Source organism: Portunus trituberculatus, chromosome 43 (genome assembly GCF_017591435.1).
Source record: "Portunus trituberculatus isolate SZX2019 chromosome 43, ASM1759143v1, whole genome shotgun sequence".
Taxonomy (NCBI): Eukaryota; Metazoa; Arthropoda; class Malacostraca; order Decapoda; family Portunidae; genus Portunus; species Portunus trituberculatus.
In genome coordinates, this window is record NC_059297.1 from 22,652,777 (window position 1) to 22,679,189 (window position 26,413).

General features: G+C 40.2%; 1 protein-coding gene across 1 annotated transcript in view; it reads left to right on the forward strand.

Annotated features, from left to right (window-relative positions):
* LOC123518006 (roundabout homolog 2-like) overlaps positions 1–26,413 on the forward strand; it is a 125,172-nt gene that overhangs the window by 30,845 nt on the left and 67,914 nt on the right. Inside the window, exon 3 of the mRNA XM_045278507.1 lies at positions 25,392–25,579. Within this exon, the coding sequence (XP_045134442.1) occupies positions 25,392–25,579 (188 nt within the window). The remainder of the gene's footprint in view (positions 1–25,391; positions 25,580–26,413) is intronic.

Consider the following 26,413-nt stretch of genomic DNA (forward strand, 5'->3'; position numbering starts at 1 on the left):
CACACACACACACACACACACACACACACACACACACACACACACACACACACACACACACACACACACACACACACACACACACACACACACACACACACAGCAAAGTTTCCTGTATGTACCTTCAGATACCAGAGCCAAGAGAGAGAGAGAGAGAGAGAGAGTACACACACTTAATGCACTGAAACTTTACCAAGACACACACAACACCAGACACAGTTCACCAACTCTGGATATTTCCTATGCTCTTCCGTTACTTGATCTAGCCTAGCTCAGGTGTATGGTAATGTGCTGTTAAGGAGGGTGTCTGCAGTCTTCCTTCTTGTGTGCTTATGTTAGTATTAGAAGGGCGATAGAGTAGTGATGGTGGTGGTGGTAATGGTAATAAGTTTAGAATGTCATGATTTTTCTGTCTGTACATCTATCTGTTTCTCTCTCTCTCTCTCTCTCTCTCTCTCTCTCTCTCTCTCTCTCTCTCTCTCTCTCTCTCTCTCTCTCTCTCTCTCTCTCTCTCTCTCTCTCTCTCTCTCTCTCTCTCTCTGACACACACAGGCTCAAGCTATAGACAGATTTCCCTAAAGACTGTCATTGTCTTAATTCCTCTTGATTCGCAGGTGGAGGAGGAGAAGGAGGGAGGGCGGGAGGAATGGAGGGAATGGAAGAAGTGGATGAGTACGAAGGAAGAGGAGGAGGAGGAGGAGGAGGAGGAGGAGGAGAAGGAGGAGGGACACAAGAGTTTTCATCAGGATCACAATTTGTCTTCGTTCCTTTCCTGTTTCTTAAGTTTCATCCTTTATTTCTTTTCTTCATTTTATATGACGGAATTTTTCTCCTTATTTCTTTTTCGTTTTTCCTCTTTCGTTTTCTTCCCAGGAGGAGGAGGAGGAGGAGGAGGAGGAGGAGGAGGAGGATTAAGAAATGCAAGAAATAATTAAGCTTTTTTACTTTTGTTACGAGTCCAGCAACCTTCACTCGTCCTTGTCGTTTTCCCATCTACTCCAAGCCACCTCTAATATAAGCTCCCATTTGTGCACTTAATTCTCTCTCTCTCTGACCTACATCTTTTTGAATTTCCTACGTCACAATCCCCTCACGTACGTATGTCTTTATTCAGTATGTGACAGTAAAACATCATCATTGTGTTCTCTCTGTGTTCAACTTTAGATTTACATATTCCCTTCGTTAACCCGTGGGACTAAAATATCATCTGTTGCAGCTCAGAATATGTGTATATATATTTATAATGTGTAGTGTGTACATATACGTAAACATTGTTGAAGGCAGAAAAGACAAATATATAGATACACAGAGACAATAATGATAGAGTGAAGGAGAAACAAATAGATGGAAGGACGGACGGACAGATAGACTATGTAGCAGATCTACTCCAACTTACCCACCCAGACACACGCATCCAGAAACACGGAGAAGCACAAAGTTAAGCAGATAAACCAATAGTATACCAATGCAGCAGCGTGACATCCAGCCACAATAAAGGAAGACTAGTAAAGCAAATAAGACTAAACAAGACTCTCTACGTGAACTTATACCAAATCAATAAAGTAAAAAGGTTCCTCATAAAATCCAAAAAGAGAAAAAAGTCAAATAACCCACAATTCCATTATAACAAAAAACGAAAGAAATGGGTGGAAAAACAGTCCCATTGCATTTCCATATAAAGACCCCTATTACGTAGCCCCATATTCTCCGTGCCAGGCCCCATTACCCCCTGTATAGCCAATAAGGTTGTAGTTATATTCGTACCTTTTCGAGAGGCGTGTTGGTTGCACTGCTTCCGCCCTCGTGCCTCAGTGCCGCTCCCCTTCCAGCGGCTCTTTTTCCTGGTGTTTAGTCGCGTAATGCTGGCTGGCTGCGGGTCACTGGCAGGCGAGGCAGCGACAGTATTGGTCCCTGATGCAGAGGTTCCGCTCTGGGGGGGGAATTCGAACCAAAGGCGTGAGTGTGGTGGGGTTTGGGAGTTTATTACTGCGCCAAAGCCTCACGGTAAATATTTAGCTCGTATGTTTAGTTGGTTGTGCATGCCTTTACTCACGGGAACACACACACACACACACACACACACACACACACACACACACACACACACACACACACACACACACACACACACACACACACACACACACACACACACACACACACACACACACACACCTATATACTGGCATGTGTAAAGGTCAATAGAAGTACAAATTTTAATTACTTCACCTATGTACCTTCCACACCTCCCTGCTCTTCCCTCCCCCTTACCAACCCACTCCCTCTCCATCCATTCACCCACCCATGCACTAATAGCTACCCCCCCTCCATCCCTCATACTATTACTCCCACTCTACGGCCGTCATGCAGAGGCAGCCTTCCATATAGCTTTTGCTCTCTCTCTCTCTCTCTCTCTCTCTCTCTCTCTCTCTCTCTCTCTCTCTCTCTCTCTCTCTCTCTCTCTCTCTCTCTCTCTCTCTCTCTCTCTCTCTCTCTCTCTCTCTCTCTCTCTCTCTCTCTCTCTCTCTCTCTCTCTCTCTCTCTCTCTCTCTCTCTCTCTCTCTCTCTCTCTCTCTCTCTCTCTCTCTCTCTCTCTCTCTCTCTCTCTCTCTCTCTCTCTCTCTCTCTCTCTCTCTCTCTCTCTCATGATAGAATATCGGATGAACTAATTTGTCAGGAAAGCTGATAAATAAATACATAAATAATGAAGGAAATAAAATATAAAAAAAATCGTAAAAAAGTCCACGAAGGGAAACAATTACTTAAGTGACGTACAGGTAAACACACACACACACACACACACACACACACACACACACACACACACACACACACACACACACACACACACACACACACACACTCCTTCCCTTCATCACCGTGAGGAGTGCAAGGGGTTCGCTTCTTTATGGGTTATTACCGGCATTATGTCCGCGCTAACGACCTCTTGTGCTGCAGTGTTAATCTCCCTAAGTCATCTCGCGTCTCCCTGCACGTGCATATCACCCCGCATCGCAGACCCGCCGCTCTAAAAGGCCGATTTCCATTGAATAATAACAATAATGATGAAAGTAGCGATGATGGAAAGAAACTCGTCATGTACTGGACTGGCGGAATAATTGCTGAGGGAAATGGAGAATACACAGCTTGGGGAATTTATTTTATACCTGACTCTGCCACAATTATTGGACGCCTTTGTGATGCGGATGATGTCTGGTTCTCTGGGTGGTTAGCTCGACTCGTTCCTCGATTTCTCCTCGTCTTCAGTAGGGAATCGTATACTCGTATGTTCCTTCCACTCTTCCTTTCTTCAGCTATTGAATTGTGATGGATGATGGCTCTGGTGTACTGAGTGTCAAGGAGGGAGTGGTTAAGGCTACGGGAATGGGAGGAAATCCCGCTTTATTTGATGGTTTTAGAAGGTTAAAAGAGTAAAAATTGGAATGAAATAGATGATAGATAGAACAGATGAATGAAAAGGATAGGAAGAAAGCAAAATAAAATCAAAGTCAAGCCAGACAACTTGTTAGTGTGATATATATGGAATGCCATATCTCCCTATAGAGTTGTTCAGTGTAGTAATGTATTCTGCAAAATATTCCTTCTCTCGCCTTCAGATACTGATGACTGCCGTGTGTGCGTGTGTGTGTGTGTGTGTGTGTGTGTGTGTGTGTGTGTGTGTGTGTGTGTGTGTGTGTGTGTGTGTGTGTGTGAGTGTGAGCTTATGCATGTCCAGCTCAGATAAATCCCTGTGTCAGTACAAAACCACAGCCGCCTCGCCTGCCCTCTTCACCTCAGCAACAGTAAGTCTATCAAATGAGAGCAAGAAAACACTATTTTTCTCACTGGGCGTTGGTGTTACTCACTGAACGCATCACATTACCTCCTTGTTTTAAAACATACTGTAGTGATGTAGCTTATGTCAAAAATCCTTATATTCGTGTAGGATTTTGGATTATTTGTGTTTATAGAGTCTGGTATTTTATAGTTCAGGATTTTAGCAAAAAAATTAGGTCAGATTAGGTTTTGAGTTAATGCAGGAGTACATAGGCCTATCAGGAAGTGAAGTAAACGTTTAATACTCAAAACAACGCCACGTCAACTTCTTGTTCGTATCTTCCTTTATGTTGCTCCTATTATATGAGCGTGTCCTCAGATGGGAAAGTTGCGCCGCTAGAGACCGTGAAGCAAAGTATGGTGACGTGGCTCCATCATGCACACATTACTGACACACAGACACACACTCGATGCGTTGCAGCCTCCCACCGCCAACACACCGACTCACTTTCATTACCACCACCACCACTACCACCACCACCACCTGGGGCAAATGCAATATTCTGAGGTAGAGTCATCAGTTAAATGCCTCTGTTGTTGCCTTCCGTACCCGCTGGCTGGCCTCGTCCGCTTATCCTGGTGTTATTCACTTCGAGGTTATTTTTATTATATGGACTTGCCTTCCATACGAGCAGTGCAGCAATACGAGTAATAATAATAATAATAATAATAATAATAATAATCTTTATTTCAGCTTAAATGCCATACAATGTAAATGGAGATAGGTAAAAGCTATCTTAAATTTAATAAAATACAAAATAAGTTTTTTTTTTTTTTAAATCTCACTAACTTAATACACTCTATGTCAAGTAATTGTCTTTGAGCCCTTGGCTAAAATCTACATACATTTTACATCAACAGTGTCAGTATAACTATTGCCTGGGATGTTGTATATACAGTAAAGTGTCCCACTGCTGCCACAAAGGGATACCCAGCGGGCATCACTGTTGGTGATACGTTGCACCACTGAGTTGGTCGTTGCAAGTATCCTGCTCCTAAGACTGTAGCAACAACTACGCCTCAATTCGTAGAAACCTTTCATCCTTAGGGTTACAAACATCTCTGAGGCACTACTCCAAGGTGGGATGTTAACGAGTCGGCGAAGAACATTATTATAATTTACTCTTAGCCTATTTAACGTAGAGACTTTCACATTACTCCACAGGGACATGCCATACACATTATAACATAGAGCACGGAACAGTGTACATTTGACGTCGAAGGAACATGACTTAAATTTTCTCACAAGCATATTACCCCTAGCACATAATTTTCTATTTTGATTCATTACATCCTCATCATCTGTAAGATTACTTGATATTATATGACCGAGGTATGTGAAGTTGTCAACAAATTCCAACACTTTGCCACATAATTTAATTATTGGTTTTTGGTATACCGTGGAATGTCTAGAGTTAAACAGCATGCACTTCGTTTTCTTAGTGTTAAATATCATCAAATGATTCCGTGCAAAGGATTCACAGACAGCCAGCATACCACATAGGGCATGACTAGAAGGGGTTATAATGACTAGATCGTCAGCCCATGACAAGTTATTCATTGGGTTATTAGCAATGTGACATCCGAGGTTACTTTGATTTAACTTGATGTTCAGCTCATCCATGAACACATTAAACAGATACGGGCTGAGTATGGAACCCTGACGTATTCCATTCTGCATGTGAAACTTATGTGACAGTTGTTCACCCCAGCCCACACAAATAGTCTGGTTTACATACCAAACTCTTAAAATATTCACAATCTTCCTTGGTACACCTCGTTCTAATAATTTAGTAAACAATTTATAATAGGAGGTTCTATCAAAGGCTGACTTAACATCCATATAACATGCATATACTGGGGAACTTTGCTTATGGTAATAATTTACTATTTCTTTAAAGCTAAAAATACACATATCAGTTGAAATTTGGTTTTTGTATCCAAATTGGTTATCTTCAGTATGAAGTTCATTTTGTATTCTGTTATACATAATGCTCTCAAAAATTTTAGAAAATGAAGATGACACAGTTATGGGACGGTAGTTGTCACTAATTGCAAAATCTAAAAGCTTCCCTTTCAATAGTGGCATGATTTTAGCGTCAATGACAGCCTCTGGTAAAAACTCGTGCACCAAAAAACAATTCGACATAAGCGATAAAAATACTACAATAATAAAAGGACATCTACGATAAAATTCATTGGGTACATTATCAAGACCAACCGCTTTGCCATCTTTCAACTTATCTATAATTGTCTTTATTTCCTCTACTGTAACGTGATCGATGTATTCATCTTCAATGTGGTTATAATGTCTGAAAAATTCCTTTCGATGTGCTTCGTCCTCTAGCGAGTTCAAGATCGAGCCGTACTTGGCCGCCCACATATTGGCAATGTCCTTGTCACCCACCGCTCCACCGATGCGGTCGGGCCTCGCCGCCGCTCCGCCGCTAGATCCTGACACACTTCTCCAGAACGCCCTAGAGTTCCCCGACGCGAGCCTACGTGACATCGCCTCGGCTCGCATCGCCTCTTCGTCGCGACGGCACTGGCGTAAGGCGTATTTGAAGTCTGCTCGAGCTGACCGCATACGCTCGGCGTCTTCTCCGTGCCTTTCTGCGCCTTGACGCCTCCATTGCTTAAAAGCTTCTCGCGAACATCGGTACAGATTCTTTACATGATGATTCCAGCCCGGTATTACTTTGGCTTTTTTACATTCAACACCAAACGTCTCACGTCCCACACGGTTTATAGCACCTATGAATTCGGCCCATTTCGATTCCAATAGAGCCCAATGACAAGCATCGTTACACTTATTTCTACAATAACAGAAATCATACACCTCGTTAAAATCAAATTCCTCTAAGAGATCATTATAAAACTTAGAACATAAACTATCATCTAGAAAATTCCAAAGTATTTTAGAATCGCTATTAGAATTAGGAGTAACACCCTTAGGAAGGCTATTAAAATCCATTGTAACAAAAAGTGGAAAGTGATCAGACAGTGTAGCATCATTATCAATATAAATTTCAGTAATGGCATTATGCAAGCTCGGCGATGAAACACAATGGTCCAACCAAGACTTCTTCAAAGATGAATTGTTCACATGTGTGAATGAATCCTGTGCAAGAATGGCCACATCACTTACAATTAACTCATAATCATTACAAAGGTTAGACAATTGATCATAATATTCTTTTCCCGGTTCAGAATTAAAATCTCCAATTATCACCACACCGTTCACATCATACTCCTCCAAAATACCTTCTAATTTCCCCATATACATAGTAAATTCAGCTACATTCTCTTCAGAATGATATGGTAGGTACACATTTATAAATAAATATTTTAGATTATCACAGTTAATAATAAAGCCAAGCAGTCGCTTGTCATCAAAATTTATGACGTTACCAACAAGCGTAAGATGCTTTCTGTATAGTATACACAGGCCTCCATAAGGGCGACCAATAAGAAGGGAAGAATCACAATTTACAGAGGAAATACAATAACTGTTGAAGTCGTGATGAACATTATCAAATAGATTAGATTCATGTGGCATTGTCCACGTTTCCTGCAAAAATACCAGATCTGCATCTTCACATAACGATTGTATATATGGCAATTTATTTTTCGCACCTTCACAATTGAAAGAAATTAGTCTATAAGCTGAGGATTGAACCGCCATGAGTAAGGGAGATGAGGGAGAGGACGATGAGTGTGGAAAACGAGAGAAAAAAGTGATGAGAGAGGGAGAGAGAGAGCGATGAGTGAAGGAAAGAGCGAGAGAGAAAGCGATCAGTGAGGGAGAGAGCAATGAGAGAGAGAGAGAGAGAGAGAGAGAGAGAGAGAGAGAGAGAGAGAGAGAGAGAGAGAGAGAGAGAGAAAGAGAGGTAAAAGGATGGGTGAGAGAGGTGAAGAACAGAACTGAAGTGTTGATGGCGTGTTGCTATTAGTGGTGGTGGTGGTGGTGGTGGTGGTGGTGGTGGTGGTGGCGGTAGTATTGATTTAACTGATGGTCATACTCTAATTATAAGCGTTTAGTAACTATTTGTCGCTTTGTAATCTCAATGTAGGATATTGCAACTCTATCAGAAAGGTTTTAGGAAGTACCTTATAACAAAAACGAAGAAAATATGGGAAGCCTTCAGGTCAGGACTTACATGAAGCATAACTCCCTATTTCCACTAGTCATTCTCTTCCCTGTATCTTTCTAATCTTCTCCTAATGCTCCCTAATGAGTAAAAACCTGATTGCTGAGTCTACTCCATTCATTTTCCACTCTATATGAGAACTAATTCCTTCTTATCTCATTCCTAAATCTAACTTACTCAAACGAACCTATGATATCCTGGCCTCCTCTGATTACTGTCCCTTTGGATTTTGCATGTCTCGCTTACACCTCTCATTATTGGAAACACTTCAGTGGCTTCCATTTCCTGATGAGTGTGTTACCTATCTTGGCACACCTGAGAAAAGTAACCACCACGTAATGTTCCCCAGCACAACACCGGCAGTCGTAGGAGGGCAGAGAGGCAGCAGAGAAGAGCACGTCACCGCTAATTCATCAGTGTGGAATGATGAGCTGCACTCCCGACACTGTTTGTTTGGGGACCACTGCTTTAAAAGGAAAAAAACCTTGGGAAAGCGGCGGGTTCTTCCATTCCTATTTTATTACAGATGCACGTCTCTCTCTCTCTCTCTCTCTCTCTCTCTCTCTCTCTCTCTCTCTCTCTCTCTCTCTCTCTCTCTCTCTCTCTCTCTCTCTCTCTCTCTCTCTCTCTCTCTCTCTCTCTCTCTCTCTCTCTCTCTCTCTCTCTCTCTCTCTCTCTCTCTCTCTCTCTCTCTCTCAGTTTTGTAGATTTTAAAGCAGCGGTTGTCAAATAGATAGTAAGAGTGAAGCTTATCATCCCAGACATTGAGTAATCTGTGATGTATCTCATGTGATTACTCTTTCTTGTATCTTTATCAAGTTACACAATTAACTGACCAAGAATATCATCACAGACGTTGGTTGTTATTCAAAGGTGTAATTTTAATTGGTAGTTTGGCGACACAGGCATCTGGTATGACATTTCTGAACTCAACATAGTGGCAAAACGTTTGAGATAATTCAGTGAATGACGGTAGATTTATGACATACAAGCGACGTTTAACTGGATATGCTAGCTAGGATTTTTCGCTTATTCAGTAATAGGATTTTGGTCTAGAACCGACTTAAAAAGGAAAAAAGTCTGCAAAAAAAAAAAAGTCCACATACTTGTCCCTAAGGAATTCAGTCTGAAGAGGATTATCCAAAATGGCGAGAAGAGTCTTAAATGTGTGTGTTTCAGAGTAATTTGCTGAGGTGAATGACTGACAACATGGCTCCCCACTCAGCAGTGGCTAAAACAGTAATACTACACTTGTGAGCACTGTGCCCAGTACCTCCACAGGGCTGCGTGTGCTCCAGTTTTGAATTTTGTTTTCAACGAAGCAGAAATTTTGAATACTAGAGATTCTCTCGCATTAGCGTCATCTTTTTTAGTAATATTTCCACAAAGTTAAGAGGAGTCAGAATTCCAAAACTTTTGGTTTATAATGTATTATACTGCAGATGAAGACGAGGGCTGCTGCATTAGACTTTGCAAGTCTCGGCTTTGGCGTAAATCTAATCCTAATATATTTAGCCATTTCTCATCGTCATCTCAGCGCGCAGCCGACATGTAATGCGGCTCATCTTTCTCCTCTTTTTTTGTTTTCGCTCTGGGATGGCGTCTGTCAGCGCTACAAATCGTGGGACAGTAACCAGCTGGGGTTGGCATCCCTAATGTGTGTCTGTGTGTGTGTGTGTGTGTGTGTGTGTGTGATGGTGGGGGGAGTGGTCGTCCCTGGCAGAAGGATGGTATCAAGTCACGGCGCTTTCTTTCCTTCCTTTACTAGAAATTGCTGTGTTGTGTGGTTAAATGTTACACTAGGATTGACTGTTGCAGTATCCATCAATTCACAACACTGAAGGCAAAATACAAGATCTTTTCTAAGAATCTACAGGAATGAAACTTCAAAGAGCTTATAGACTCTGCCCTGTATCATGTTTAAAAAGTGTGTTGAAACAAAGGAAATACATCAGGCTAGTTTGTATTAAAGGGATAATGTGCCAAATACCAATTAAAAGTTTACGCACTGACAAAAGACATTGTTAAACCAGTCCTTGCCTTTACTGCGCAGGGTAAATCAAGTAATGATTCTGTAGCTATCACTGAGTCAGTCTACAGTTTTCTATATATATATATATATATATATATATATATATATATATATATATATATATATATATATATATATATATATATATATATATATGTGTGTGTGTGTGTGTGTGTGTAGAAATGAAACTGTTGTATTTGAAAATTGTAATGTATGTATTTTAAGAGAGTGCGTGATGTGACTCGAACTCTCAAGTGAGGACAAAGAATTCACAGTAATTGAATACGTACTCGAGTCTCCTTGAGAGAAACGAGTGGCGGTGGAGTGTGAAAGGCGACACACTTCACAGGAGCCACTTTTTCCGCGTGGTGATTTCTGTTAAATTCCTCATTATTCTTTTCCATACACTTTTAAATTGGACGAACAAAAGATATTAAAAGTTTCTGACTAGTGCTTATTATGTTCCCTCTCATGTACACACCATATGGGAATAATTTGTATAGTTTCTGGCTCCGGCGAAGTAAGAGAGAGAGAGAGAGAGAGAGAGAGAGAGAGAGAGAGAGAGAGAGAGAGAGAGAGAGAGAGAGAGAGAGAGAGAGAGAAACATTGCGAGTTATGCAGGATTCACCAGCACGTTGTTATGAAATATGTGAAAAGCGTGAACAAAGGAGGATGGTATGAGAATAAAATGTCACCATGCACCATTCATGGCAACGTTATGCATATATGATGACAGTGATAATGCCATGCGAAGTGTCAGTTTTATCAAGGATGTAGCAGCAGCTGGTGTATCGTACCGACACTATTATGCGGTTGGGCGTTTTCAATCGATCATTTAGTCAGTCAGTCAATAAATGGACAAATATATAGAAAGTAATCTACTTATCTATACATATCTGCTGTCTTGATGAACCCTAACCACGTATAAGCACGTTCAAAAGTTTCTTATCGTACACACTTATTTTTCCATTATTGAGTTGCTTTCCCTTGATCTCACACCCTCTGATTTGATGGCAGTCTCTTTACAAAGCCTTACAAGTGTCAGATCCTAAGGTTAGCGGACAGCAGATCCTAGAAAAGACAAAACAAAGGAATTGAGCGCGGCAGGATGCAAAGATTTTAATATACGGTTGGAAGTATGTATTTATGTGTTGATATATGTATGTATGTATGTATGTATGTATGTATGTATGTGATAAATGTGACGGTTTGGTATAGTCTTCCATTGATCCAAACTGAACTATTACAAATTTATCCTTAGAGACGAAGCAATTCAGTAAATATGTAGATGCGTAGCAATTACATCCTGTTTTTACTCTACTCATAATCATAGTCATCATCAATGTCATCATCATCATCACCATCATCAACATCAACATCATCATCATCATCATCATCATCATCATCATCATCATCATCATCATCATCATCATCATCATCATCCTCTGTGACTCTACTACAGGATAAAAGGTCTAATCCTTTCCACTCATTTCTGTCGGCCACTCCAGCAAAAATTCTCTCTCTCTCTCTCTCTCTCTCTCTCTCTCTCTCTCTCTCTCTCTCTCTCTCTCTCTCTCTCTCTCTCTCTCTCTCTCTCTCTCTCTCTCTCTCTCTCTCTCTCTCTCTCTCTCTCTCTCTCTCTCTCTCTCTCTCTCTCTCTCTCTCTCTCTCTCTCTCTCTCTCTCTCTCTCTCTGTGTGTGTGTGTGTGTGTGTGTGTGTGTGTGTGTGTGTGTGTGTGTGTGTGTGTGCGTGTGTGTGTGTATTTGTGTGTCTGTAATTCTATATCACCTTTGTCTTCGTTTTTTACCACACCTGTGCTGCCATTCCGCTGCTTCAATATTTGTCTATCTATGCATTACCTGTTCAGTGCATAACATCTACCATTTTCCATTTTCCCATGTCACAATAACACAAAAAGCGTCACACACCACCTATGTCGCATTTCTATTTTTTAATTTCTCAACTAGTATACGTAAATGTATGTATGCATGCATGTATGTATGTATGTATGTATGTATGTAAGATGTTTAAATGAAAGAACTCTTTTACATTTTGCGTGACGCTACATACGAGCAGCGGTAGTGATGGCTGGCCGTTAAACTTTTATAATTTTTCCTTTTTCAAGGGCAAACCATACGTATTCTGGGATCAAACAGTCATGGGGGGGGGCTGAGCGAGTGTACACAGAGAAATGTCAGGGAGGCTGGGAGAGGAGGAGGAGGAGGAGGAGGAGGAGGGAGCCAGCCAGCCAGCAAACCAATTTCCATACATTTAATTCACTTTCTGATACATTAATTACTTTCCCGCTCTCCGATGGCCGTGTTTAGCCTTAACCCTTTGACTGCTAATGACACGATGACACGCAGTTTATTGTCATCACCCTGCATGAGCTGACTGAGTGGAATTAAAACTGGATCTACTGAAAGGCTTTTGGCGACTTGTTCACTCATTTTACAAGCCACTGGTGCTTCAAAATTACACAAACTTGTACTGAACTATTTTATTGACGTCCAAGTATCTGCAGTATATGAGAGAGAGAGAGAGAGAGAGAGAGAGAGAGAGAGAGAGAGAGAGAGAGAGAGAGAGAGAGAGAGAGAGAGAGAGAGAGAGAGAGAGAGAGAGAGAGAGAGAGAGAGAGAGAGAGAGAGTCGGTAAAAGGAAAAGGTGATGATGTTTTTTTCTAATTCATAAGCAAGATAAGTCAAAAGGAAGATAATTGAAAGATAAGGTTAGTTTAAGGGAAGCAAAGTGAGGCAGAGAGTTTTAAGGCTTCTGTTAAGCCAAGAAGTTAATATTTGTGTAGTGGATTTTATTTTCTAGTCTTGGTCAGGTAATCAATAGTATTGGAAGTTAATTGGATATTCTTGTAGAAATCTTTAAGTGGAAATGGATATTTTTGTATTGGTTTTGGAAGTGAAATTAGATATTTGTGGATTTGTTCTAAGATACTTTTTTTTTAAACCGTATCTCGAAGTCGTAGTGGGTTTTCTTGAAAGGTTTTAAAAATACAAGTGGATATTTTTCAACCAGTTCTGGAAATATAAGTGGAAATTTGTCTGGTTCTTAGAGTGAATGTGGATATATCTTGGGACTGGTTCTGGTAATTATATGAAAATTAGTGAACCAGTTTTGAAAGAGGAAGTGAAAATCTTAGAAATACTGATTTTTAAGACTAGTTCAGTATTAAAAAGGTTGATACTTCTAAACCAACTCTGGAAATAAAAGTGGTCATTTCTAAACCAGATCCGTAAATGCCAGTGAACATTTCTGAACTGTCTCTGGCGTCCCCGTGTATAGTAATGGACTGGAATACACCACACATAATATCGCACTGTGTATTTTGGCCTGGATTTCCGTGACTGTGTTTGGCCTCGGGAGTCATTACAGTACAGCCACACGCGGGCATGGTACGTAAAGTAGAGAGAAAAAAAGTCCCTCGGAAAATAATCTGCCGCTGAAATACTGGCGCGCCTCCACCCTTAGCGAGCTGGTGATGCGTGGCTGGGGGAATAGTTGAGTGCACGCGGGAATATCACGAAAAAGACCTGCCTGTGTAACGTGACTTTTGTGTGTGTGTGTGTGTGTGTGTGTGTGTGTGTGTGTGTGTGTGTGTGTGTGTGTGTGTGTGTGTGTGTGTGTGTGTGTGTTTGCTTATCAGTAGAACACGACATGCCGTTCATACTTCATGGCGGCAACAAGTCATGCCACTAATAGAACATGCCACTAATATATCACCCTGCTAACACGTCACCCCACTAACACGTCACGCCAATAACACGTCACGCCACTAGAAAATCACAAACAGGTCATGCCACTAAGAAAAATCATACCACTTGCTCTATTCTTTATATCATTGCGTACCACCATTCCGTTAAAACTCCTTATTCCGTTTATAAGTCATCATTCTACTATATCAAGTCATCATTTTTTTTAGCACCTGGTCTTTTCACTGTTCATCATTCTACAGTAACAAACATCATTCCACTGTAACACGTTTTCATTTCTCTTGTACAGATCATCACTCTATCTGGGGACTAGGACGTTCTTTAAGTAACTCTTTCACTTATTTTATTTTCTTCATCCCTCTTACATAAAAAAAAGCATGTCACATCAGACTAAAGCCCCAGTGCAGTAAAACGTCATTACGGTCACCAGCACACGTCAGTACCGGAGCACCAGCACATTAGCATACCTCCGTGACACGTCCCCATTCTCCCACGTCCATACCGCCGCCCACCCATCAAACTGCCGCTACCACCACCACTCCCTCTTAAAAATATATACGAAAAGACCAACAATGTATTTTTGTCGAAACCCCAAACAGTAATTCAGATATGTATTTGAATTCGAACTTTTTTCATCCTTTTCCTCCTCTTTCCCTTTTACGAAACGTTACTAATTTGGTGGTACATTCTCTCTCTCTCTCTCTCTCTCTCTCTCTCTCTCTCTCTCTCTCTCTCTCTCTCTCTCTCTCTCTCTCTCTCTCTCTCTCTCTCTCTCTCTCTCTCTCTCTCTCTCTCTCTCTCTCTCTCTCTCTCTCTCTCTCTCTCTCTCTCTCTCTCTCTCTCTCTCTCTCTCTCTCTCTCTCTCTCTCTCTCTCTCTCTCTCTCTCTCTCTCTCTCTCTCTCTCTCTCTCTCTCTCTCTCTCTCTCTCTCTCTCTCTCTCTCTCTCTCTCTCTCTCTCTCTCTCTCTCTCTCTCTCTCTCTCTCTCTCTCTCTCTCTCTCTCTCTCTCTCTCTCTCTCTCTCTCTCTCTCTCTCTCTCTCTCTCTCTCTCTCTCTCTCTCTCTCTCTCTCTCTCTCTCTCTCTCTCTCTCTCTCTCTCTCTCTCTCTCTCTCTCTCTCTCTCTCTCTCTCTCTCTCTCTCTCTCTCTCTCTCTCTCTCTCTCTCTCTCTCTCTCTCTCTCTCTCTCTCTCTCTCTCTCTCTCTCTCTCTCTCTCTCTCTCTCTCTCTCCACCAGTCACGCATCACACAGTACAAGACGACACACTCTACCCAGACAGCCATTCCTCCTCCAGCCAGACGATCAGACTCTCAAGCTCGGGGCGGGATCAGGATTCTGGGTCGGGGCTGAGTGGGGGTGTTATGTCCATCAAGTTAGCCAGTGACGTGTGCAGGGCGGAGAGGACATGAAGGGTTTATCGCCATGTTAATCTGTACACAGTATATGGAACCTGTGATGGACTCGGACATTCTCCCTTTGTCGTACCCCTCTTGCGATTAATATGCTTGCTTTCTCCTCCTCTTCCTCCTTTTTCGCAGTTGTTGTTATCCTTGTTCTCTTTGTTCTTAAACTCTGCCACTTTATTTTACATTTGTTTCACTTTATTTTCTGTTCTTTGTATCTTTAGGTTATGTGAATAGTTATAAGACAGACGTGTTGATGTTTTGTTTTGTTTTGTTTTCCTTGGCGTTCACATTCCTTACTGTTGCGTTTTTTTTTTTTTTGCATTTTCTGTACAGCTTTACAAGAGTCTTATATTTAATTTCTAAAGTAACAGCAGCTAGAATAACAGTCCGAATCATATATTACCTTGAACTTAAATTGGTTATCTAGAACGAATACAAAAATAATTACTACTACTACTACTACTACTACTACTACTACTACTGCTGTTGCTGCTCTTGCTGCTGCTGCTGCTACTATTACTGCAACTACTGCTACTATTACTGCAACTTCTGCTACTAATACTGCAACTACAACTACTGGTACTGCAACAACAACAACAACTACTACTACTACTACTACTACTACTACTACTACTACTACTACTACTACTACTACTGTACTTACGCAAACATTCAAATATACAAACGATGAACAATTACTAGTACTTTAGAAACCGTGACAGCAACAAACGAAGACACACACACACACACACACACACACACACACACACACACACACACACACACACACACACACACACAAACAAACATAATAAAATTTTTCTCAATACAAAGAAGCTGTTTTGTTTAATTTTCCCAAATGAGGTGATTGTCCTGAAAGAAGAAAGAAAAGCAACAACAAGAACAACAACAACAACATAGAGAGATGAGAGAGAGAGAGAGAGAGAGAGAGAGAGAGAGAGAGAGAGAGAGAGAGAGAGAGAGAGAGAGAACACGAAGAACGACGAGAAGAAACAGCAGCACCAACAAGAGAAAATGAGGAAGATAAAACGAGGAAAGAAGGGTAGGAGACAGAGAAGCAGAAACAGAACAAGAGGCAGAACAGGAAGGTGAAGCAGAAGAAACAGTGTAATACCTCCAAGAAATGAGGGAACCCGGACAAATTAATTGGGAAGGAAGGAGAAACAATCCCTGGTGCATATCGCGGGAGTCGAACGGATGACCGACCATTTGGCTTCACGCACACTGCCGCAGCCGCCGCCGCCGCCGCTCCACTAAAGGTGACATCGGCAATACCTACACAGTTAAGATGGAGTTGTATACTGCTGCCATTTCACTGCACGAGGAGGTAATGGTTTTGGTGGTGGAGGTAGTGGAAAAGAGGAAGAGGAGGAGGAGGAGGAGGAGGAGGAGGAGTGGATAAGGAAAACGAAGTAGAGATGGAAGGAAAGGAGGAGGAGGAGGAGGAGGAGGAGGAGGAATGAAAACAATAAAATCAATGATATCTACAACAATACCCAACAATAAACAGACGAAAAGAAGAACAAAACGTGAATTATAAGAAACACACACACACACACACACACACACACACACACACACACACACACACACACACACACACACACACACACACAGTTATAAACAAACAGAGATGGGAAAAAGAACGAAGTAGTTAAAGAGAGAGAGTAAAGGAAGGAGAAAGGAGGAAACGTGAAAATAGGGAGAGGAAATATACAGACTCGCAAGATGGAAAGAGGGAGAGAGAGAGAGAGAGAGAGAGAGAGAGAGAGAGAGAGAGAGAGAGAGAGAGAGAGAGAGAGAGAGAGAGAGAGAGAGAGAGAGAGAGAGAGAGAGAGAGAGAGAGAGAGAGAGAGAGAGAGAGCTTGGGAGAGTAGGAGAGGGAAATAAAATTGTAGAAGTAAAGACTGTGAGCTAAATGGGTACAAAATATATGAGAGAGAGAGAGAGAGAGAGAGAGAGAGAAAGAGAGAGAGAGAGAGAGAGAAATGTATATAAAACTGTTTCGAAAATATAATGAAAATGGAAAAAGGAAAGATAGAAAAGAGGCATGAGAGAAAAAGAAAATATGTATGAAAGAGAAGGAGGAAGAGGAACACAAAAGAAGAAGAGAAAGGATGCGAATAGAACAAGGGAAAAGGAAAGAAGAAAGAGAAAGGAAAGATGTAAGAAAGACCATGAGAATGAGAAGGAAGTGGATGATGTAAAAGGACGGATAGAAGGAGGAGAAGAAGGCGAGGCAGAAGAAGAAGAGTAAGAAGAGGACAAGGAAGCGAAGTAAGAAGATAAAAGAAACCGCCCTTTAATACATTTACATAGGAACATTAATGAATAATTTTAAACACTTTTATATGCAAAATCCTGACGTAATTAACATATTATTTTATTTTTATTTGAAGATAAGACTTAATATTTAGAGGAGAATGCTGTGTTCAGAGTCCTTCTTCATTAAGGTTTCGTGCATCTGTTACTTTAAGACGTTCCCAGATGTCTTTGTACTACTGAAGGGTGTAAATCCTTCATGAAATCTATTACTGCTACTTTATCTCTTTGCTCTGTATGAGGTTTGTATTTGTATTTCTGATTGACCCCTTCAGTACTGCCATGACGTGTTTTCATATTCATTTTGCTTACTATTTGGTGATTTTATACAGCTTCAGAAACGTGTGTGTGGATTAAAATAGTGATAACTCTAGCCATTAATCTTCTGACCTCCATAGACCATTCCTAATGTCAATAAAATGATCTAATCGTGCACAAAAAATCAAGGTAAAAATGTGTCCCAGAGCTGAAGGGATTAAGAGGAAGTGGTCAAACTGTGAAGATTATACTAAATGCTCTTTCTCTATGTAATGTGTGTGTGTGTGTGTGTGTGTGTGTGTGTGTGTGTGTGTGTGTGTGTGTGTGTGTGTGTGTGTGTGTGTGTGTGCGTGCGTGCGTGCGTGCGTGCGTGCTACTATGCGTGCAAGTTTAGCGTAACGTGCCACTTCGTGCATGGACTGGAACTGATAAGCAGAAATAATCTAATTCAGAAGAAGAATTCGGTAAATTTCGTGGTTAAAATGACACTCAATTCAGCGAGTGTAGTATTTGTTTCGCCGTTGCCTGGTGTTAGTTCTGTGTCACCTGGAAGCAACCTTCATTATCTTGCACGAAGTACCGCAGCAAGGAAAATCACACGTTGCTTCCACCATGGTAAAATAATGCCTGTTTTATCAAACGACATTTGCTTTAGGTGCATTTTACATTCTCAGACATGCTTGTATAAGTGAAGACATGAAACCAGTTCATGACTGGTTTATGTGCGATTTTTGTTTTGTAAGGAATAGTCCTTTTACGTTCAAATATATTATCAGCTGTTACATGCAGGGATTAAACCATTCATATATTTCTTTTTACAATGTGAAGGAAAACCGCCAAGGCAAAATAGAAGGAAACTTCTCGTTCAAAAAAAAAAAACTAAAGAAAATTAAATAAAGAGAATTTATAACAAATGCATAAATAAATAAGCAAATAAACAAAATTAAACAAACGTAGAAAAATAATATTAATCAACAGTCATATGAATTCCAGGAACGTCTCGTTATTCATCTCATCGGTTAAATTCTTAAAGGAAGAGAGATGAAAGGAAAACAGGCAGAAAGTTGCAAAGTTTATAAATAAAAGGGATTAAACAGGGCAGGTACTGGTTAAACCTTTGCATTAATGAGGTGAAATTAGAGTCTTGTACAGAGAGGAGGCAGTAAAAGTTAGCACATCAAAATAACAGTATTGCGTGGAATGAGTCATTTTACCTATGTTACTTAGGTTAAGCGGATAAGAAATCAATCTCCCAGAATCGTTCCAGCGGAAAATAAATACAAACCTTGAGATGAAGTTTTCACGGGGTAAATTCCAATCAATTCAGACATTGTTATTTTTTCCTTCACGTCAGTACCAGACTCTCGCTTCATTAACATACATTGCAACCAGTTACAAAATTATTTTTAAACTACTCTGCAGTAATGAACGAAACTGAGCAAGTCTAACCAGATCAGACAGGCATTGTTATATTCTTGTATTTCCCTTCCCGTCCAACCCACAGCTTCCTCTCACTATTCGGTATACTATATTTAGTTTAGTCAGGGTTGATTCTTAAGTATTGCGCAGTCATGCGTGGAAGCTGCGGTGTGTCACTTGCTGCTCCTGCCTCATGAACGCCACGGGTTCACCAGTGAAACCTTTCAGAGCATTTTCAGTGAGTCTTGAACTGCTTGTTCGTCTGAGCATTTACAAGACGCGCACTACAATGACATTTAATTTTCTATACTGTCAAAAAATGTTAGAGGGTTCCACATCTTTGCAAGGAATAGGCCTACACTGATTTGACTTTTCATTACATGAGAATAATTAAAGATGTATTGATTTGCTTCGCATCAGTTGGTAAGTCTTTAACATTTCCGGGAATGTGCTTGGCTATTGAAAGTATCAGTGGTGGAATCAAGTATTCCCGGGCGTTATCATTTGCTCTCTCTCTCCCCGTCAGTAATCTTCAGCGATAAGTTGGAACTGGTTATATCTACCTTCATTATAAATACAGTTTGCATTGATGTAGGATTTCCTTCATCCTATGACTTGTTAACATATCAAAGTTAAACTGATATTCAGTGTAAATATATAATCATCATCAACTGAATTTGTCTTTCCTATTCATTAGATTTTAGTTTCTTACTTCAGCTGGTATATTTAACAAGCTGCAGTGGAGATGTTCAAGATTACAGTAATAGTTCAACAAGAAGTTCATACTTTTCGTAGCAAAATCACTCATGTGAATCAGACTAACCGTGCCAAGAGCTTTGGAAAAATAGTTCTTATGAGAGAACAAAGAGCTTTAAATCATCATCCCAGACACCACCGCTGGACAGATTCCATTACGACCCACAAATGGAATATATATTGAAAGCCACAAATATGAAGTATCAAAAAAAGCGCCGCCGATGAACCACGGAGCGCCACGTTAATGTCAACCTCTTCACTGTCATCCTCTTTGTGCGTGTCACTTTTTTTTTTTTTTTCCATATTACTCATTTTCTGACGTCAATCGCTGACCTTATATTACTTCCGCGACATGAAAACCTGACATTTGTATAGTCATCAGTTAAAGAAAAAACTCACTCCATAAACCGGAATGACATACATCATGGAATCTCTTATCACATAAATTCAAGTCATTATGCATTTTAAAAACTAAGTTGAAATACCTTTTTTTTTTTTTAATAAGTGTTTCAAGTGTTTTTAATTTTATATGGGTATAGATCTTTAGATTAAAGGCTTCGTATTCTTTAAAATGCTTCATATTCTTTATTAAGAGATTTACTTGTTTTAAAAATTTTCAGGTGTTTTGAAGGCTTCGTATATTCTAGAAGGCTTCATGTTCTTTGATAAGAGTTTCATGTGTTTTAGAAACCTTCATGTTTTTTAAAGGATTCCTATATTTTGAAAGACTTCTTGTTCTTTAGTATGGGTTTCATGTTTTTTTAATGTCTTCATGGTATTTAAAAGTTTCACGTGTTTGAGAATTTTCATGAATTTAATATGCACGGTATGTGAAAGTATTCTGAAGGCACGGCATGATCTTGTGGTTCCTGTAATGAAGGCGGAGTTTTTCGTTAATGTACTACCTCTTGTAACTCAATGGAATGCCAAGTCTTCCTGTGAGACGTATACAAGCACCGCTAGAAACCCTTCAAAGTCTCCTAAAGTTCGTGTAAATCTATTCAAAGTACAGAGTGTTGTGATGGGTCCTATAATGTGTGGCGAGAGGAGATTCTGATAATGTATCTTCAAGTTATGGACATTGAATTTCATAATGTTAAGTGATGCACTTTTGGTACAGTTGCAAATCTGACTGTATGGAGCGTCACGCAAGGTGTCTTATGCATCATAAGAAGCTTTGAATCCTGGAGTCGTGGATCACATGCTAGTATCAGATAAAGCACTTAATGTCCATTTTAATTATATTTATTGTTATATAAAGGATGCTTTTTTATGGGACGGGTTCTGAAAACATTACAAAAAGACAGGAAGCCTTGTATATTTTTCTATTCACGTATATAAGTATCTTTGAAAACAAGAACTTTCTGAAAATTAACTTCCATATTTGCAAAAGACACCACGACACGTGACGGTTCGAATTAATCAGTGCGTTTTCATTGTTATTACTGCTTTCTTTTATTTATTCATTTTGCTCTCTTTATTCATCTATTTTTTGCTGGAAAGCACTCGTATAACATGTTAAATTTTTAGGGTACTTAATATTTGAAGCAGAATTAAGAATGTTAATTGCCCCTTTAATAGATAAATAATCATCTATCACGCATCCACAAATCAGTAAATTCCCGCATTTTCTACGGTTTCAATAACAACACAGCTTAGGATATCATGAATGCTCCCCGCAAGCCCTCAGGTGCAGTAACAATGAGGACGTACAGGGACTCGGTGAATGAAGCACGTAATGATGCAGGAAGTATTACGTGTCTTACCGGATGACCTTATCAGAGTGACGTGACATTACATGCTGTCCTGCCCAGAATACAGGATTAACACACAGATTACGGAGTATAGCTTTGTCAGCAGGCAAAATTATTCAGGGATGAAAGACAATATACGTCAGGAAGATCTCTCTCCCTGCATTTTCATACAAAGTCCAGTGGTATATAGCTGCCACCCGCCTGTTTTCTGCTTGCTATGTGTTGGTGCAGCTCTAAGTACGAAAGTTATAAACAACCATTGCGTCTTTCACCGTGTAAATAAAACTATGGAGTGTTTTGCCGTTTTTAAGAAAAGAATGGTGCGTAAAAATACAAAAAACAAAGCATGTCAAGGAAAAAAGTTTTGCCTTGACTTAAAATGCAAAATGTTTTATAGAGAAATAAAGAAAATAACGGTGTGTTATTATATAAAACGTAAGAAAAGAAAATGTGGCGTGTTTACATAATTTCTTGAAGTATATAATGTAAAAAATCAACTTTCATTTTATCTTTAAGAGCACACCATAAAAAAAGTCATCCTCACCATAGCTTCGTTGAATTATGTAATAACTCCAAACCATTATGTTTATATTCCTACCGTGACAAATAACGCTATAGAATCATCTACCATTCCTCAAATGTAGGTTTTTCCTCTTTCTTTCGTGCCATCATGCATAATGTTACGAGATCAACTCCCACCACTCACACTGCAGCACCGAGCCACTCCAGCCTGTGAGTGACGGCCAGGAATTCCACGAGTCACCGGGTAGAGCGATAGACACACAAAGCTTGACCGAAACACTGATGAGACTTATTACTTTAATTCACTGACCGCTCGAGAGAGAGAGAGAGAGAGAGAGAGAGAGAGAGAGAGAGAGAGAGAGAGAGAGAGAGAGAGAGAGAGAGAGAGAGAGAGAGAGAGAGAGTCTGAAAAGATATACTGATACACAAAATGATATGTAGAGATACCAACCGTTCACACCTTGTAAACTAAAAAAGAATTAAGAAAATAGAGATTGACAGAGAGATATGACACTTATGCCCAGATATGATAAAAGGAAATGAAAAAAAGTAAAGATTTACAGACCAAAACCGCAATAACGTATTGACGATTATAGCAGCAAGAAAGACCACGACAAAATATAACATTGAAAAATATAAAAGTACACTGAACAGAAAGATGTTGGGTTTGCCTCTACACGTGCGAAGGAAGGAGATTTAAAGTAGGAAATATAGATAAAAAAAAAAAGGATACAAAAATGCTAATAAACTACAGCCGAATAAATGAATAAATAAACACACAAAACAGGAAGGCAAATAAATTTTCGTCTAATGCACTTTCCTGTCTGTTTATAATTATTGATTGAGCTGATAAAACTTGCATCAGGAGAGAGTTACGTTATCTCGCAAAAACAAAAAAAAAACACCACAATCATCCATTCCTGCAGTAGAATAATGAATAAACACATCAGTGATAATGACCACCGGAAAATGTACATAAATACGTGAATGTCTATTTATTTATTTATTTTTCTAACATTTAAGGCAAAACGCAGTCCGGAGTTAGGGAGTTCGAGGGTTAGTGGAGTTGATATGGGCGGCGCTGCGTTGTTCTCTTCTATGTATATGGAGGGAGTTAGTTACCTTACGACGACTGGCGCCACGTAAAAGAGAAAGAGAGAGAGAGAGCAGGCGTGGTATTTATAGACAGGGAGGGAAGGGCTATTGTTAGTATGGGAATTTAATGCAGGAGTGTTTTCTTTTTATATATAGCGAGAAAAAAAAGCAGAGAGTTTGCAGTTAACAGAGGGAGAGGGAGAGAGAGAAAGAGAGAAGAGGAGAGAGAGAGAGAGAGAGAGAGAGAGAGAGAGAGAGAGAGAGAGAGAGAGAGAGAGAGAGAGAGAGAGAGAGAGAGAGAGAGAGAGAGAGAGAGAGAGAGAGAGAGAGAGAGAGAGAGAGAGAGAGAGAGAGAGAGAGAGAGAGAGAGAGAGAGAGAGAGAGAGAGAGAGAGAGAGAGAGAGAGAGAGAGAGAGAGAGAGAGAGAGAGAGAGAGAGAGAGAGAGAGAGAGAGAGAGAGAGGTTACAAGAGAGCCAGTTGTTGGGAGGTTGGTAGTTTCATAACGCTATATACGGTAATAGACTCCATGGTTTCTTGACCTCCTACACACACACACACACACACACACACACACACACACACACACACACACACACACACACACACACACACACACACACACACACACACACACACACACACACACACACACACACACACACACACACACACACACACACACACACACACACACACACACACACACACACACACACACACACACACACACACACACACACACACACACACACACACACACACACACACACACACACACACACACACACACACACACACACACACACACACACACACACACACACACACACACACACACACACACACACACACACACACACACACACACACACACACACACACACACACACACACACACACACACACACACACACACACACACACACACACACACACACACACACACACACACACACACACACACACACACACACACACACACACACACACACACACACACACACACACACACACACACACACACACACACACACACACACACACACACACACACACACACACACACACACACACACACACACACACACACACACACACACACACACACACACACACACACACACACACACACACACACACACACACACTACAGTATTAAATTTTCGCACTAACACCCATATTACCTGTGTGTAGCCTTGCCTTCCTTTCCTCCCCCTTAAAAAAAATTACTGCCTCTACATTTAAGATCCCCATTATAGATACGCGCGTAAACTAACTTCCTCTATTCAGGAGTCTGACAACAAGATTACGTGTACATATGCACCAAACTTCTCACTGGTGTCTGCTGCTCACTGCAACAATGCCTGGTGGTGGTGGTGGTGGTGGTGGTACTATTTTGCTTTTACTTCTGTTTCTACTTCTACTGCTACTGCTATTGTGTTTTTTTTTATTATTGGTTCTACTACTGTTAGTGTTGGTATTTGTTGTTGCTTCTTTCACCTTGAACATTATTTCGGTTTTTTGTTACTGCTATTCTTATTGCAACTGCTACTATTTGTTTTACTGTAACTGTTACTATACCTTCTACCACTACTATTACTACTGCTACTTCACTACTACTACTACTACTACTACTACTACTACTACTACTACTACTACTACTACTAATAATAATAATAATAATAATAATAATAATAATAATAATAATAATAATAATAATAATAATAATAATAATAATAATAATAATGATATAGTAATAATAATAATGATAATAATAATAATAATAATAATAATAATAATAATAATAATAATCATAATGATAATGATAATGATAATAGTAATAATAATAATGATAATAATAATAATAATAATAATAATAATAATAATAATAATAATAATAATAATATACTCTAAGAACTGCTTATACAACAACAGCAACAACAGCAACAGTAACAACAACAACAATAACAAAAACAACTACTACAATTACTACGACTACTACCACCACCACCACTACCAACACCACCACCATCACCACCACCACCGCTGCCACCTAACCTCTAACCTTAATGTCTTCCTCTCTCCATAACAGGGACGGACTGACAGTCACCACCTCGGCTGACGATCCTCTGTCCCACCGCGTGCTCTTCCCGTCCGGTTCCCTCTTCTTCCTGTCCACGCGGGCCGGCAAGAAGGACACGGACTCCGGCACCTACACCTGCACGGCGGCCAACCTGCACGGCTCCTCCACCTCCAGGAACGCCACGCTCACCATAGCCAGTAAGTGCTTGGGAAATGGAGAGAGTGAGCGTGACGGTGAGAATAAGTGATGGTGAAATAGGAGCAATAAGGAAATGAAAGTGAATTATAGAGAATGTGATGGTTAGAGTGAATATTTGAGAGTGAAGTAGTGATTGTAACTGATAGAATAAAGTGAAAGTGACTAAAGAACTATGAAGCAAAAAATAAAAATGAATTAGGGAGAGAACCTGTTTGTAAAAGTGAGTGAGAGATAGTGGACAAATGAAAATAGTGACAGTAGTAATTGGTTGAGTGAGTAACAGTAAAGGAAAGAGAAAGACAAAGAGACAGAGACAGAGACAGACAGATATACAACCAAATCTCACCCAGTACATACAAGTCATTTAAGTGTCTTCGCTAAATTGGCTGTGTAGGGAAGGGAAGAGAGGGAAAGAGAAGGAAAGGAAAGGAAGGGAAGGGAAGGTAAGGGAAGAGGGACCAGCATCCTCTCTCTTAGTGGCTTGCATGATGCTCTCACATCGACATCACTTACTGGGGGAGAAGGCCCTCAACACTTCTGGGGGTTGTATAAATGAAGTTTTATTGAATTATTGCTACCTATACGTCTTGCACTTCTCTCTTCTTGTTTTCTGTGATTCAAGACGCTGTGCAGATATCTGTTAAGTTCTAGTATGTGTTGATTTATGTAAGTGTTCGTTTTGTTTTGTTTTCAATGTTCATTTTGTCTTTGTGTTTTGATTCATTTGTTGTTTCTGGCTATTTCTCTCTCTCTCTCTCTCTCTCTCTCTCTCTCTCTCTCTCTCTCTCTCTCTCTCTCTCTCTCTCTCTCTCTCTCTCTCTCTCTCTCTCTCT